We start from the raw sequence: 17093 nt of genomic DNA on the forward strand, positions 1-17093 counted from the left end.
ACAAGTCAAAAGTGAGAGCAGTGGAAATGAGTTATTTAAGAGGAGCCTGTGGAGTCACATGGAGAGACAGGCTGACAAATGAGAATATAAAGGAGTGTTGTGGTGTGGAAGTGATAGGAAGCTTTAGATGGAATACACTGAGGTGGTTTGGCCAAGTGGAGAGGATGGAGGGTAAAAGACTGACGAAGAGATTGTATGTGAGTGAGGTGGAATGGGGAAGAGGGAGGGGGAGGCTGAGGATGAGATGGAGGGATGGGGTGGAGAGAGGGGTGTGAGCTGGGAGCGGGGCAGTGAAATGGCGAGGGACAGGGCGACGTGGAGGCGATTTGTTTGTGGCCACCCCGAATGGGAGTGAGGCATCTGGCAATAGATAGATAGTTTTTAAATGGCCATGTAATAATTGTATTACAATAATAATTAAACTGTTCAAGGACTCAATGTTTCATGTATTATACACCACAGTAAACATTAAGTACAGTATTATCATCATTCGACCGTAACTATGGACAGCACATGGGTATAACAAGTGGAAGGGGGAGGGGGACGGGGTGAGGGACGAGGCACCAGTGTTAGGATTGGTACTAAGTATCCATAGGCTTGGCCTAGTACGGCACTTACTGTTTTCAGTTCATGTCCTGCATCTCATCAGTAGCTCATTTTCTTTTCCCCCCCCCCTATACCCCCCCTATAGTCCTGTATCTGACTATGGTTCTGTAGGAAAGTTTGAGTAGTGAGAATTTTTGTTCATTACTGTTTAGTATGTGTCTTAGTAAGGATTTGTGACTTGGGTGGACATCCGTCATCAAGTAGGTTTACCGGCTATGACGTCATCAGTAATGGCGGCTGCTCGATCACGAAACCTGTTTTATCTCTGTTAATATTTTTACTATTTGCTTCAATTTTTTTTTTATTTCCACAAAATTAACCTTTGGGAAGTTAAGAGGTGATGTATAAGTGATGATCTTTACAAATACATCTTAAATAAATTTATTTAAGTGTATTAATTCTAATATTTTCATATTAGAGTTTAGAGATGAAAGTTAACACAATGTTCAGATATGTCTTGCAAAAAGGTAACCCATTTGATATGATTCCTAATCCATTGCACAATCTTATCACAAAAGAACTGGTTTCACAGAGACTAAGAAACAGATTTTGAATGCTTTTCACACTGGAGGTGATTTGTATTCTACACAGCGCAAAGATGAAGATAAAACAACAAGGATCTCAAGTACAATCCACAAAGTCATGCTACCAGCATTTGATAGCAACAAAACACGAAGTACAGGTCTCAAACAGACATCTGTGAAAAAGAAGTCAACAACTTCAGCTCACCGTATGATACAAATAGCTCAAGCTCGTGGATATGACATGCAGGAGCTGTTCCGATTAAATTTTGATCTATCTGATAGCTGCTCACTATTTGATGAACATGGGCTACTTAAAAAAAACACAAAAAAGTGCATTGTTAAAAGAGCTGGAAACCTCTTATTGCAGCACCAACAGTGATCAATTGTTCCAGTCTGATGAGGAGACTTGCTACGTTGTGGATGTCATGAATTCCTTACGAAAAGTTATGACAAGTGAAAAGAAAACCTTTGGTGGAGCAGCTTCTGCTTTCTCTTCATATGTTCAAGGTATCACAAAGGACTGTGGCAGAGTCGATTATGTTTTTGACAGTTATCACAAGCTGTCACCAAAACAACCTGAGAGAGTACAGAGGCAGTGTACAGGAATTGTTATTGATATCAGTCACATTTCTGAAGAGGTGCCATTGCCTATCCAACTTAACAGTTTTGGGGGATCGAGAAACAAGCTGATGCTACAAGAGTTCACTGTCAATACACTAATATCTTCTTTGACTCAGACACCATGTGCTACTACACATTTAGTGCTTTTTCCAATAATGAAGAAGAGGAAATAACATTTAACTGTATATCAGTGCAAAATGGTAGGCAAGTAAAGCATCCAGAGATAAACTGTTTGTCAGTTGAGGAAGTTGACTTTAGAATGATGATTCATATAAAACATGCATCCCAACATGGCTTTACAAAAATTGTTCTTGTTAGTGCTGATACTGATGTAATGGTATTAGCTTTGTTTCACTGGCCTTCTCTTCATCAACTTGGTGTACGAGAAATGTGGGTGCGTACTGGAGTTGGCGATTCCACAAGGCTTTTGCCTGTTCATGTTATTCATAAAAACATGGGTCGAGACTTATGCTCTCTGCTTCCCGCCATCCATCCATTATCTGGATCAGATTACACAAGTAAGGTTGGGACCAAGAAAGCAGCTCTTAATATTGCAACAAGAACATATTTGGAAAATTTTGGAGTGTCTCATGATCCAGAAGATGTAGCCAAAAGCCTCCAGTCTACAGAAGAATACTTAGTACAGTTATTACGAAAAGGATCACCTTGCAAATCTTTGGATAAACTCAGATTGTGGCTGTACCATCATGGAAAAAGAGACAGGCATTGAAGACTTGCCACCCACAAGCAGAAGTGCCAAGGGACACTTGTTGAGGTCATACTTTTATACATATCTTCAACATCACTGCATTGGAAACATGTTTGCTCACTTAGATCCTTGTGAATTCGGTTTTGAAGTACAAGAAAATGGCTTGGTACCACAAACCAATTTACAGAAATATCCCAGTGACTATTGGGGCATGTAGCTGTGTAAAATGTGCCAAATGCTCATGTATTTGCAGGGAAAATGAAGTTACCTGTTGCTCCTTTTGCAAGTGTAGGAGTGTAAAAGGGTCTGATACAACTTGCAAAAACCCTTTTTGATAGCATATGCACATGTCTGTAAAACAGTCACTATTTTGTAAATATCATTTTTTGTATAATTGTAAAAGGGTCTGAGACCACTTGCAAAAACCTTTTTTGGTAACATATACACATGTCTATAAAACAATCACTATTTGTAATATTATTTTTTTTATAATTAAAAAGAGGTCTGATACAACTTGGAAAACCCTTTTTGATAACATATACGCACATGTCTGTAAAACAATCACTATTTGTAGATAATATTTTTGTATAACCATATGATATCACTTTATGTACAATATTGAGAAGAACTGATGCATTACATATATATAAAAGTAAAAAAAAATGTTCAAGACAGAAAGAGTTATAAATGCATTCTTATTTACCTTCATACTAATAACAACACACTGACCCAATTTTAAAGCAAATAGTAAAAATATTAACAGAGATAAGACAGGTTTCGTGATCGAGCAGCCGCCATTATTGATGACGTCATAGCCGGTAAACCTACTTGATGATGGATGTCCACCCAAGTCACAAATCCTTACTAAGATACATACTAAACATTTATGAACAAAAATTCTCACTACTCAAACTTTCCTACAGAACCATAGTCAGATCCTGGATTACTATCATTGTAGAATAATGTGATTTTGTTTTTCAATAAGGGATTTATTCCCAAAGTTTGCCAGTGCCATTCAGTAATACCCTGTATATAACAGCAGAAGGCACAATACTCTGTTCTACTTTACTCACACCAGCTGATTATGACCTCTGTTTATTAGTAAATCATTAATTTTCAATACCTTTGTTTCCCTACGTGTCAAGTGGGGTTGGTGGAGGATTAGTGCCCCTCCCTGTAAAACAATTAACTCTAAGCCATTGGCCAACCCATCTGGGATACATGGCGTCTGGCAATGAATGAATGAATGAATGTTTCCACTCCATCCTCTCACCTCTCGTATTTCTCTCTAGCCCTTTGAATACTCTCGGCATTCAAAGATAATTCATCAGTACATAAAAGCTCCCAAGGTAGTAACTAATGGACAATGACATTAAGTGCCAGGATAACAGCATAGGATTCAACACAGAACTCTGATGCACCCCACTCACAGAATTTCTTGCTTCACCCTCCATCCTCTTTCACACACAGTTGCCTCTTCATACAGCAGCTGCATCAATAACCTGTCTTTCCACAGCCCATTTTTACTGTCAACCATGACACTGTATTAAATGCCTTCCCCAAATCCACAAAGACAGCAGTACAGTATGTCCCCCCCCCCCCTCTGGCACCTGCCTTGTTCGTTAGTTCCTTCAGGGGGTGGGGGGTGAGGGGAATGTAGCAGCCGTGGCTCAGTGGGTTAAGAGTGTTCAGGTCTGATTGAAGGGTCAGAGGTTTGCATCCACCCAAGTCACTGGTAGACATCAGGAAGGGCATCTGGTCATAAAAAGCTATATGCTCCAAAACAAGGTCCCCTACCCAGGGGCAATGCCCTAGCCCTTATCGAAAAAAGGGGACATGAAGTCTATCTATCTATCTATCTATAGCTTGACGCCCTAATCCCGCAAAGGGTGGCCGCAGACAAAACGCCTCCAAGTCACTCTGTCACCCACCATTTGACTACCCTCCCCCCAACTCACTCCCCCCTCCCTCATATACCTCTCAACTCCATCCCTCCACCTCATCCTCAGTCTACCCCTCCCTCTCCCTCCCTCCACCTCACCTACATACACCTTCTTAGTCAGTCTTTCATTCTCCATTCTCTCCACATGTCTAAACCACCTCAGTGTATTTCTCCTAATCTTCTCAACCACATCCACATCTACCCCACAACGTTCCTTCACTTCTTCATTCGTCAACCTGTCCCTTCACGTCACTCCACATGCTCCTCTCAAGTAACTCATTTCCACTGCTCTCACTCAAAAAAAGGGTAAACTCCCTGACTCCATCTTTCTTCTCCCTAACTCTTACCTTCCTTCTCCCTCACTCTACCTTTCTGCTATGTATCAAGCACTACATTCTGTCCTGTTTTCACTTCATACTTCCATCACAAAGTCACCTTATACCTAGGGGTTCCCTTGTCCAACCAGACTACATCTCTGGCTTCTACTCTACTCCATACTGTACTCACTGCCATCTTCAGTAACTCACCCTAAGTTTATTTGGTCTACTTGTCTACCTCCCATGTTCGTATTTTTAGTTACAGGAGCTGATTTCCGGGGAGGGGCACTAACCTTTTGCCAACCCACTTGTTGCCACGTACGGAACACATATTGGTTGGTTATACAGTTACCACCCAGTGTTGTAAATGCTTTCCAGGTTTAGAGGAAATCAAGAGTGAGAGCAGTGGAAATGAGTTATTTAAGAGGAGCATGAGGAGTCTCGTGGAGAGACAAACAAATGAGGAAGTGAAGGAGTGTTGTGATGTGGATGTGAAAGGAAGCGTTGAGGAGAAACACACTGAGGTGGTTTGGCCATGTGGAAAGAATGGAGTGAGAGACTAACAAGGAGAGTGTGTGAGTGAGGTGGAGACCAAGGATGAGATGGAGGGATGGAATGGAGAGGCATATGAGAGAGAAGGGTGTGAGCTGGGAGCAAGGCAGTGTATTAGTGGGGGACAGGGCGATATGGAGGTGCTTTGTTTGTGGCCACCCCTTGTGGGATTAAGACGTCTGGCAATAGATAGATAGATAGACAGATAGTCTACCCCCCCTACTCTTTAAATTTCCACACCTCCCTCCACTACACAAAGCTTCTTGACTTCATGGCTTCTTTACTTCCTAAATTGGTTCCTAAGCTTGAGGTGTGAGTCTGGTAGTTAATCCTATGACACAAACTGCTCACCAAATGTATCCTTCCCATCCCTGACCAACTTGCTGTTCCTTCTGAGACAAAAAAATCATCTGACTTCAAGTTCCTATCTACTCTTAAGTTATCTACCAATTTTCTTCCTAAACACAGCACTACAGGACACACTATCAAGGCTGGGGCTTACAAATTCTTGTAAGAGTGATGAAATGTCAGTTTTATGAAAGACATGGAGCTGAGACACTTCTTGGAGCAGCCAACAACTGAGGTAAAAATTATATACGAAGTGAAGAAACTTGGTGATGTAAGTGTTAATGAGTGTGTCTATCTATTGCCAGACATCTTAATCCCATAAGGGGTGGCCACAAACAAATCGCCTGCATGTCGCCATGTCCCCAACCATTTCACTGGCCTGCTCCCAGCCCACACACCCACCTCTCTCACATACCTCTCCACTCCATCCCTCCTTTTCATTTTTAGCCTCTCCCTCCCTCTCCACCTCACTCACATACATTCTCCTTGTCAGTCTCTCACTCTCCATCCTCTCCACATGGCCAAACCACCTCAATGTGTTTCTCCTAACGAGTGTGACATTAGACAGAAATAATTATATGGAGAGAATGGATGCAGATATGGTGGTGAAAAGAGTTTAGAGGTGAAAGGAGGCATGGTAGGACAAGAACCTATCATAATTATCTATCTACAGCCAGACACCATAATCGTGTAAAGGGTGGCCACAGACAAATCGCCTCCATGTCACCCTATAAAGGAGATAGGGTAGAGGGAAAGAACTTTGTGTCTTAGTAATTATGGGATTAGGGTTGGGTTGGGTTGGAGAGAGAGAGAGAGAGAGAGAGAGAGAGAGAGAGAGACAGAGAGAGAGTATAAGAATGGGAGATGGACTTACAAAAAAAATTGATTCCTCACTTTTATAACAGTCGACTCATATTAGGTTATTGCATTTCCTCTGTCCTTCAGTTTCTCATTTCTCTCTAGGCATATGGGAATTTCCTGTTTCTTATCCAGACATTTTTTAAAAATTACCCAATTTCCCAAGTTTTATGGCAAAAGTCCATAAAAAGTAAAATGGCAAGTCATCAATACTATCAGGTTTCAGTGAATCTGCTGTGTGTGCTCATGGCTGTGGCCTTGCTCATTTTATACTGTAGTAGTGACAATTTTTTTTTGGTAGGATGACAATTTCATTTATATACAGTATAATGTCATATGCCTCATAGGCTGGTGTGGATGATAAAGAAAAAAATAGATTCTGGGATGACTTAATATATGTGTTAGGTGGTATGGTGGATGATGAGATTGTATATTTGGGAGGGGACTTGAATGGTCATGTGAGAGAAGCAGCTCAAGAATATGAAGGAATACATGGGGATGCCCATATGGTACGAGGAATGTGGAAGGGGAAAGGATACTCGAGTTTGGGGAGGCACTGAGCAGGAAGAGAGAGAGTTGGTTGATTACATTTAAGTCTGAAGGAAATAGTATCCAGATGGACCCTGGTCAGAAGGGCTAGTAGGAGGTCGGTGAGGGATGTTAGAGTTATAGGGCGCAAAGAGTGTGTGCAGCAACACAAATTACTGTTACGGTATATGACATGATGCTTGAGGAGCGGGCGGTAAAGAAGAAGACCTATGCACCTAGAAGGAAATGTGAAAGTTGAAAAACCAGTCTGTAAGAGTTGCCATATTAAACGAGATGAGTAGAATGGTGGCTGAACAGGGAACAGTTGACAGAAGTGTTAATGAACAGTACAGAGCTTACAAGAACAGTCTCCTGAGAGTCACTGATTCCGTGTATGGATGGACCCCCATGACATAAAGTAACATGTTGGTGGGATGAGGTTGTAGCAGCTGCAGTTAAGGAGAAGCAAACTTTTGGGAATGAAACAGGGGTGATAACAAAAAAGAATACATGGCTGCCAAGCATAGGGCTAGAGAAGACGTATACAGGGGAAAATCTGTGTCTCAAAGACCTTTGCTGAATAACCTAAATAGTGCGGAAAGGAAGAATATGATACTTAAGGTGGCAGATCAGATGAAGAGGGAAAACAGGAGTATCATGGGTGAGCAGTGTGTGAAGAATGATGAAGGAAAGGTTGTGGGAAAGGTCGTGGTGAAGAGCAAGGATATTAAAGACGCTTGTGAGACCAAGATAACTGGTTGCTGAATGAGGAGTTTGACTGGAACAGGGAGGGTTTGGAGTTGATGGATCCAGTGTTTCGTCCATGGCCTTTGAATGATGCTGCTACTGTGAGCAGGGCAATAGGCAGGATGCAGGTGAGAAAGGCAGCAGGTGTGTGCGGGATGACTGCTGAAGTGCTGAAGGCCTCAGGAGATACAAGAGTGGGGTTAGTTAGTGATTTGATAAATATGATTGAGTGTGTTGTCCCATCCCAGGTGATTGGCTGAAGAGTTCGATTGTAAATGTGTACAGGGGAAAGAGTGATGCCCTGGAAAGAGAAAATTAAAAAGACATAAAACTTTTGGACCAAATAATGAAGGTAATGGAGAGAGTTCTAGGAGGCATGATTAGAGAAAAAGTGAATATTGAGGAAATGCAGTTTGGGTTTATACCAGGCAAAAGGACCTCTGATGTCATATTCACTGTTCAGCCTCAGGAAAAATAAGGGATCTGTAATTTGTTGATTTGGAGAAGGCCTTTGACAGAACCCCTAGAGAGGTAGTGAAGTGGGCAGTGAGAGAGCTTGGGATCAAGGAGTGGCTGGTTGGAGTGGTTATGTCTATGTATGTGAGTGCTCACACCCAGATGAAAGTGAATGGAGATTTGAGTGATGAGTTTTCTGTGAATGTTGATGTGCTTCTGGGGTCAGTCTTGAGCTCCTTATTGTTTATGGTGTTTGAAGCCCCCTCACGTGACTTCAGAAATGGTCTCCCATGGGAGATGTTGTATGCCAGTGATTTGCTGTTGATTGCAGAGAATGAAAGGAAGACAGAGGAAAGATTTAGGAGGTGGAGGGATGGTATGGGGCACAAGGACATGAAAGTAAATGCATGTAAAACAAAGGTGATTAAACAAAGGGTTGGTGGCAGTGCTGTCATAGACGGAGGAGAGTGGCCATGTGCAGTTTGCCACATGGGCATGGGAAATAATTTCATCTTGTGCAGTTTTTTTTGACAAGTGGGTGCATAAAAGATGTAGTGGTATCAGAGGTAGACTGCAAAAAAATGCTGATTCCATGTGCGTAAAGCATGTGGAGATTGTACATGTTATATGCTGGAGGTGGGACTGGAGCTAGCTCTGTGACTAGAGTGAGGAATGGTTGGAAGAAGTTCAGGGAGCTTTTGTCTTTCCTGGCATTGAGACGGCTCTTCCTCTGTGCTAAGGGATCTTTGTTTGCGGCATGTGTTAGAAGTGTAACTTTGTATGGTAGTGAGACCTGGTCATTAAAGGAAGAGGATATTCATAGGCTCAAACATATAGAAATGACACTGATTAGGTGGATGTGCAGTGCGTCCTGGAATGCAAGGCCTGGAAGTGGCTAGGTTCTCGAATAAAGAGTTAAGAGGAAGGATGGGACTGGAGTGTATTGATGCTTAGTGTGACCTCTGGGATAGGGGACTGAACGGGGGCGCTGCCAGAGATCGAGCAGCATGGGGAGCCACCATTAGGTGACCAAGGCCAACGCGTGCAAGCATGTTTGAAACTCAATGAATGATATGATCCGTGAGGTACGGTCATAGACTTTGTTCCACACCACTGGTAAGGTTTCAGTTATTCACGTACTCTTACATACCTCTAACAAACGCTACATTCTGTTCTCTCCACCTCACTTAATCATCTCTACATACACCTCATCAATACCAGTTGCATTACCTTCTTCAACTGCTTCACAACACTGTGCACTTCTGTCAGTGTCGTGTTTCCTGACATTACAGTCCTTCTTGGTACACCATTAAAACCAGTCATGCACCAGCATGCTTCCATGCATCAGCCTTTGTCACCTGATGGTGGCTCTCCACACTGCTTGGTCTCTGGCAGCTTCCCTGTTCAGTTCCTTATCCCTGAGGTCTCACTTTATGACTTCATCCAAGGTCTTTTTCAGTCTGCCTCTCACAATCGAACATATATATATATATATACAGGACATATATAGTACAGGTATACCTTGATATATGATACCCCTGGATGCAATACCCTGGTTTAATGGTGGGGATAGGAATACCACCATACCCTGCCTGTCATGTGGAGCATTTGGAGTGTCATGGAAGGACAGGTTGACGAATGAAGTGAAGGAACGTTGTGGGGTGGATGTGGATGTGGTTGAGAAGATTAGGAGAAATACACTGAGGTGGTTTGGACATGTGGAGAGAATGGAGAATGAAAGACCGACTAAGAGGGTGTATGTGGGTGAGGTAGAGGGAGGGGTAGACCGAGGATGAGGTGGAGGGATGAGGTTGAGAGGTATATTAGGGAGGGGGAAGTGAGTTGGGGGGAGGGTAGTCAAATGGTGGGTGACAGAGTGACTTGGAGGCATTTTGTCTGCGGCCACCCTTTGCGGGATTAGGGCGTCAGGCTATAGATTGATAGAGATCAACAAAAAACAAAGAGAAGAAAAAAGAAAAAGAAGCATGGATCCAATCAAAGAAACCATCAAAAAAGGAAAAGTCTGAAACAGCTCCGAAATAAAATGGCACTCGAAAAGCAACAAATTACATCACTAAAAGAAAAAAACGGTGAAGCCATTAAATGTAGAGATAAGATGTTGAAGAAAGTTGAAGAATTTTGCAAAGAACTGTATGCATCAAAGACAGTAGTACCAATAGCTAACTTTTTAGTTGACACAAGTGAAATACTTGAGGTAACACCACACGAAGTAAATATTTCTCTTAAAAATATGAAAAGAGGGAAGGCTCTGGGAGAAGATGGAATATTAGCAGATTTACCGTTGGATGCAGGAGCAGATGTACGAAATAGGCTTGCTCCCTTATTTACCCAATGTATAAAACTAAGCAACATTGGGTCTGGTTAGTACTTGGATGGGTGACCGCCTGGGAACACCAGATGCTGTTGGCATAACGTTCTCCCTAAGTGTCAAGTGGGGTTGGTGGAGGATTAGTGCCCCTCCCTGTAAAACAATTAACTCTAAGCCTTGGCCACCCCATTTGGGATACATGGCGTCTGGCAATGGATGGATGGATGGTCACCCTGTCCCTTGCTATTTTGCTGCCTTTCCCCCAACTTACACCCCTCTCTCTCACAGAGCAAGAGGATGGATGGATATAGTAAATGATCATATATAAAGGCAAGGTACGGAAGCTGGTAAGGCTAGGAAACTGAGGCAAATATGGTGACTTATATTACACAGGGGAAAATACATGATAAACAATTGGAAAGTAATATTACGTGCAAGAAAACCATCATCCCTCCCTCCTTTCTCATCCAAAGACAGGGTAAGGTAGGGTTTAGAATGCAGGAGAATAGAAAAATATGATGAAGTGAATAATGAGCACCTTAGTCAATAATATGGGGTATAAAACCACTCTGGTACTGCAAAGGAATGTCTTCATGCAGTGGTGCCAATAGACAAACATTCCTAACTTCCTAAACCCCAAGAGGAGCATGGTGGACTGCAGGGGAAGGGCAACATCAGCCTGCAAACCCCCAGATTTAGTCTTGAACAAAATGCAACCACATTCAGGTACTTACTAGACAGTGGAGAAAATTGTCAAGGTGACTGCCAGAGATCGGGCAGCGTGTAGAGCCGCCATTAGGTGACCAAGGCTGACGCAGGCAAGCATGTTGGAGCCGTTATGTACGATATGATACGATGACATGGCAGTTTCCACGGCTGAGTCAACTCTAACCTGAAAGTGAAAATTATATATTAACCTTTTCAGTCTCTGGTTAAGTTCATAACATTCTCTGAAGACAGCAAGATTTTGCATGGTTCTATCTATCCATCTATTGCCAGATGCCCTAATCCCATAAGGGGTGGCCACAAACAAATACAAGCATTTTCCTGAATATTTCCAAGAAAATTGACGGCATGAACTGGGAGGTTTGGGGTGAGTTGGCCTGGAATAACCCTGCAGCCTTCATGGGGTGGCACTGATGTAATGGTGGACTGCAGAAGAGGAACTTCCACCTGCAGCCCACTCGGTTCATGTTGCTCAATGAACCGGGGCTGCAACTACTATTACTTATACTACAAACTTGGCATAAAATTGAAAAATCACCTTGAAACTGAGCTGAAATAATACGGTACAATGCCAGTCACAAAGAAGTGCCATGGAAAGGATTTTGAGTCACAACACTTTTTTCTGTCAGAGCTGAATGAAATAAAGCTACAAGAGGCTGAAATCTAGGCCAGGTCAAGGTGAAAGAACTATCATAATTAAAACACGATGCATGTCAGTGCCTTACTTAAAGTCTGTGACCCTGATTCATGGTTTCTGTCTGTTAAATACACCTGGGGACTACAAACTGATGGCTGTGATTAGTGGCACTCACATAATTAGCTGGCTACACTCCCTGATTATACAAACATCCCTCAATTCCCTCCTTATCCCGTAAAAGGAAGCTGTAGTGGATCCAGTCCCTGGCTATACAAACATCCCTCAACTCCCTATCCCCTGAAAGAAGGATGGTGTACTGTGAGAAGAGCAATTTTGGTGTGAGCCACTGTGTTTACATCTGCTGAAGTACAATAACCACACACACACACATTTTAAATAATATGCAGATAATGTGGAATGATAACTAAACTCTTGCTCTCCCCACACTGCTCAATATCCAGCAGCCTCCCTAATCAGTCTCTCACTTGTGAGGTCACCCTCTATGACCTTGTCCTAAGTCTTCCTCAGTCTGCCTCTCACAATAGTACCCAAAATATTCACCTCAGCACACTGCATACACATGATTACAAATAAAATGCTTAGCCAACAAGGGTGATGCAAAGAGAAAGCTATACAGTACATGGTATCTATGCTATGTCTTCACCTTGATTGGGCATTAAAATAAAGTACGCTGGTACTACGTGTAATAATTGTCCGTAAATACGGCAGGAACACGAAAACAACAAAAAGGCCACAATAAAAGCCGGCTGGTGGGCAGTCTCCAAGAGAGTCTATTTTGTTCCAATAATGTTACAGGAGCTTTCAGTTGGCAACATAAGTATAAGTGTTTTAAATAAATAACAATATATTACTAATAGATTCAAGAATAATAATATTGTATTTCCGGTACTATAAGTAAAATATAAGCCAATAATATTACATCTTCCTTTTTATACTAAAAGAAAACTTCAATATGGTAAAATTGGAAAGATATCCTTATAAATAAAAGATGCTTGTGAAATTACTAAACATATCAATATTATAACTCAAGTTTACTTGGTGGACGAACAACTCTTTCAGACCTAGTTATAGTCACATTTTCATCTGTTGGCAAATCATGGATTTCAGGATAATCAGGGGTTCTTACAGGTACAGTATGTGACTGTGTAGGGACTCTAGACTTGGGTAACGATACATGATTATAATTCTGAGGGGTAGAAGGCCTAATACTAACTTCATTATCTAATTCATGACTCTTACATAGGGGAGGGGACTCTTTAGTTCTAATCAGATGCCTTCTATTCCTTCTGTATATCTGACCAAAGTTGTCCTTCACCAGGTAAGACCTGGGAGCCACCACAATCCCCTTTTTAGATTCCTTACTTTGGCCATCATTAATCCTAACCACATCCCCCTGTTTCAGATCAATTAAAGGTTTGGCATTCTGATCATAGTAGAATTTCTGTTTATCTTGGCATTCTCTTAACATTCTTTTAATGATTACATGGTCTTGAGTTTCTGGTTTCAGCAATCCAGGAGCTGTGGGGAGAGTGGTACGGGTTCTGAGGCCAAACAACAACTGAGCAGGACTGACATCTCCAACTATGGGAGTATTTCTATAATCTAGTAAACTCTGATATAGATCACCACCATCCCGTAATGCTTTCATCATAAGTTTCTTTATAGTCTGAACACTTCTCTCAGCTAGTCCATTACTTTGAGGATATCTAGGGGAAGAGGATGTGTGTTGGATACCATAAAATTTACAGAATTGCTCAAACTCTTTAGCAGTAAACTGAGGTCCATTATCACTGTGTATAGTTTCAGGTATACCATGCCTTGCAAACTGACGTTTACAGCATTTTACTACACTACTAGCATGGGTTGTTTCTAATTCATCAACTTCCACAAACTTGCTGTAGTAATCAACAAGGATTAGGTATGATTTGCCATTTAGCTCAAACAGGTCAGCACCTAACTTTTGCCAAGGTAAATCAGGTACTGGGTGAGGCATCAATGGTTCTTTCACTTGTTGGTTACTGAAAGCATTACAAGTATCACAAGAACTAATCAGATCTTTCATTTCTCCATTCATTCCAGGCCAATATACAAGGTCCCTAGCTAATCTTAAAGTTTTCTCAATACCTTGATGTGACTTATGCAGATTCCTCATCACTTTATTTCTCAGCTCTTTAGGTACAATTACTCTATCCATCTTACTTAACAGTCCATTGGAATAACTAATCTCTTCTCTAAAGTTCCAGTAAGCATGTATTTCTACTGGGGTTTGATTCTTACTATCAGGCCATCCTTCAAGAGTGTATTCCTTTAGCATCTGCAGAGTAGGGTCATCCTTGGTTTTCTGTTTCAATACCTCAACTTCCAGTCCAGTACCAACATTCAAGTCCATGGAAACTACACTAACATTAACTTCATCAAAGGATTTATCAAGTTCCTCAGACCAGTTGACTCTACTCAGAGCATCTGCTACATACATCTCTTTACCTTTCTTGTACTTTACCTCAAGAGTATATTTCTGAAGTCTAAGCAACATTCTTTGTAACCTTGGAGGAGCTAAGGAGAGAGGCTTCTTAAAAATGGTTTCCAATGGCCTGTGGTCTGACTCAACAATAACATCTGATTTTCCATATATGTAAGGGTGAAATTTCTCTACACCAAATACAATGGCCAGAAGTTCTTTCTCAATTTGAGCATAATTTTGCTGTGTTATAGTGAGTGAGGTAGCTGCATAAGCAACTGGTTTATCATCTTGCAAGATACAGGCCCCTATTGCATATCCAGACGTATCTACAGTTAGAGTTACAGGTTTTCGTACATCATAAAATCTCAGAACAGGAGCCTCACTAACTAGTTTCTTTAATTTCTCAAAACATTGTACTTGTTCATCATCCCAATGGAAGTCAGCATCCTTCCCTAATAATCTTCTTAATGGTTCATTTATGTTTGACAACCTAGGAATGAACTTGGCTAAATAGTTAACCATACCCATGAATCTGAGAAGTTCAGTTTTGTCCGGAGGAGGTGGAAACTTTGTAATAACCTCCACCTTTCTAGGATCAGGCTTCAATCCATCAGGGGTAAGAACATGACCTATATATTCTACCTGATCTGTCTTTAATTTCAGTTTATTTGAGTTTAGCTTCAAATTTCTTTCTCTACATCTCTGTAGCACAGTATTCAGTCTTTCATCATGTTCTTTCTCGTCACTTCCATTTACTAAAATATCATCCATTATAACCTCTACACCTTCTAAATCATCAAACATCTCGTGCATCCTCCTTTGATAGATTTCTGGAGCTGGACTAACACCAAAACCTAAGCGCAGATACCTGTACCTACCAAAGCATGTGTTGAAAGTGAGAAGTTTTCATGATGCTTCATCTAATTCTAACTGCCAAAATCCTTTAGTGGCATCAAGGACAGAAAATACTTTAGCATTAGACAATCTAGTGGAGATTTCTTCAATGGTAGGAAGGGGATAATGTTGTCTCTTTAAAGCTTTATTGAGATCTCTAGGGTCTATGCACACTCTGAGTTTGTCACCTTTCTCAACTATCACCATACTATTTACCCAGTCAGTTGGTGTACTTTCTTTTACAACTACTCCATTTTTCTCCATTTCATCTAATTCTGCCTTCAGTTTAGTTCTAAGTGCTACAGTTACTTTCCTTGGAGGATGCACTACAGGGCTTACACTGGGATCCACCTCTAGGTGAACTCTACCATCAATGCAGCCTAACCCTTGAAAAACATCAGCATATTCTGAAATCAGTGACTTCATCGACATTGGTATTGCAGATTCTGTTGACTTTGCCGTTACTTGTTTCATAAATTTAACAACACCAAGAAGTTCACAGGCATTCCTACTTAGCAGAGGCTTACAATCAAGATCAACAATATGAAACACAAGTTTGTACCTTTGACTATTATGTAGGCATTCAATCCAAATTTTACCAACTGGAGTAACTTTATCTCCTGTAAAAGACACAAGAACAGTCTTGGTTTTACCTAGTGTTGGTTTGGGCTTCATCATATCAAAAATCTTCTTTGGTAGCACACTAACCTCAGCACCAGTGTCAATCAAAGCCCTAAATTCACATTGATGATCTGGAAACTCAAGTTCTATTAAATCATGTTTCTTACCAGACTTACAGTAGTTTATATTGGAGGATTTACTCTCAGCACACAGATAACCCACTGTCTTATCTTGATACTCATCAGACCCAGAAGAGTAGTCCTGTTCCACACATGCGTTCCTTACGGACTTACTTCGGGCCTTGCGCTGTCCTTGGGAGGTGCATTTAATCTTGAAATGGCCCCGTCGCCCGCACTTGTGACATTCTTGATCAGCAGCAGGGCAGAATCGGCGATTGAATACGTGCTGGAATCCACAGAACTTGCAGCTTTGTGCATCGATTGGGTTGGGTTCACTTCCATTCCTCTTGGTATTCCTTGCATTGGCCTTGGTGGCTTTACTTGTAACATTAACAGTGGACTGGAAAGCTGCATTAAATTCCTTTAGGTGTTCCTCACTAACTTCATGGGTTCGGCACTGGTTCAGAACCTCTTCTAAACTAGGATCATCAATTCTCAAAAGTCTGCTCCTTAAAGTATCATCAATTATACCACAAATAACTCTGTCTCTTAATAATTCGTCATGCAGGGTACCATAGTTACAGTTCTTGGCCTTCTTTCTTAGGTCTGTGACGAAGCTATCAATACTCTCACCTGGCTGTTGTGTCCTTGTATTAAACAAATATCTCTCATATGTGGTATACTTCTTTGGTTCAAAGTGCAAATTTAAACTAGCCACTAGCATTTTGTAGTCTTTCTTTTCCTCTTCAGACACAGGAAGTGTGTTGTAGATGTCCAGCAGCTCACGACCACCACAGTGAAGGAGTAATGCAACCTTAACTTCATTCTTCTTACCGTCTTTTTCAGAGCTAATTAGGTATATTTCGAACTCCTGGATAAATTTCCTCCAGTTCTCACACAGTTACCTTCCAAAGAAAGAGGACCCGGAGGCGATTATGGTCGGCCATCTTCACTTGCTAACAATAACAACAACAACGAAGGCCTTGGCTATCTTGTTACAGCTGTTTCACGGAAAACCCTCTTCTTTCGGGTATACAGTCATAATTAGCTTATTCGGGAGACATTCAAGGAAACCCC

At 41.5% G+C, this 17093-nt stretch overlaps 1 protein-coding gene across 1 annotated transcript; it reads right to left on the reverse strand.

Annotated features, from left to right (window-relative positions):
* Positions 1-15288: 15288 nt before the first annotated feature.
* LOC145399146 (uncharacterized) lies at positions 15289-16740 on the reverse strand. The gene has a single exon (XM_080271882.1). The coding sequence runs from the start codon at positions 16738-16740 to the stop codon at positions 15289-15291; it is 1452 nt and encodes a 483-aa protein (XP_080128008.1).
* Positions 16741-17093: the final 353 nt, after the last annotated feature.

This window comes from Coenobita brevimanus, chromosome 47 (genome assembly GCF_032717465.1).
Source record: "Coenobita brevimanus isolate Jiangsu-jjx chromosome 47, ASM3271746v2, whole genome shotgun sequence".
Lineage (NCBI taxonomy): Eukaryota > Metazoa > Arthropoda > Malacostraca > Decapoda > Coenobitidae > Coenobita > Coenobita brevimanus.

What these genes read in the sequence shown, in the direction of transcription:
- LOC145399146 (XM_080271882.1), bottom strand. Translation starts at nt 16,740, where the DNA reads ATGCTAGTGGCTAGTTTAAATTTGCACTTTGAACCAAAGAAGTATACC.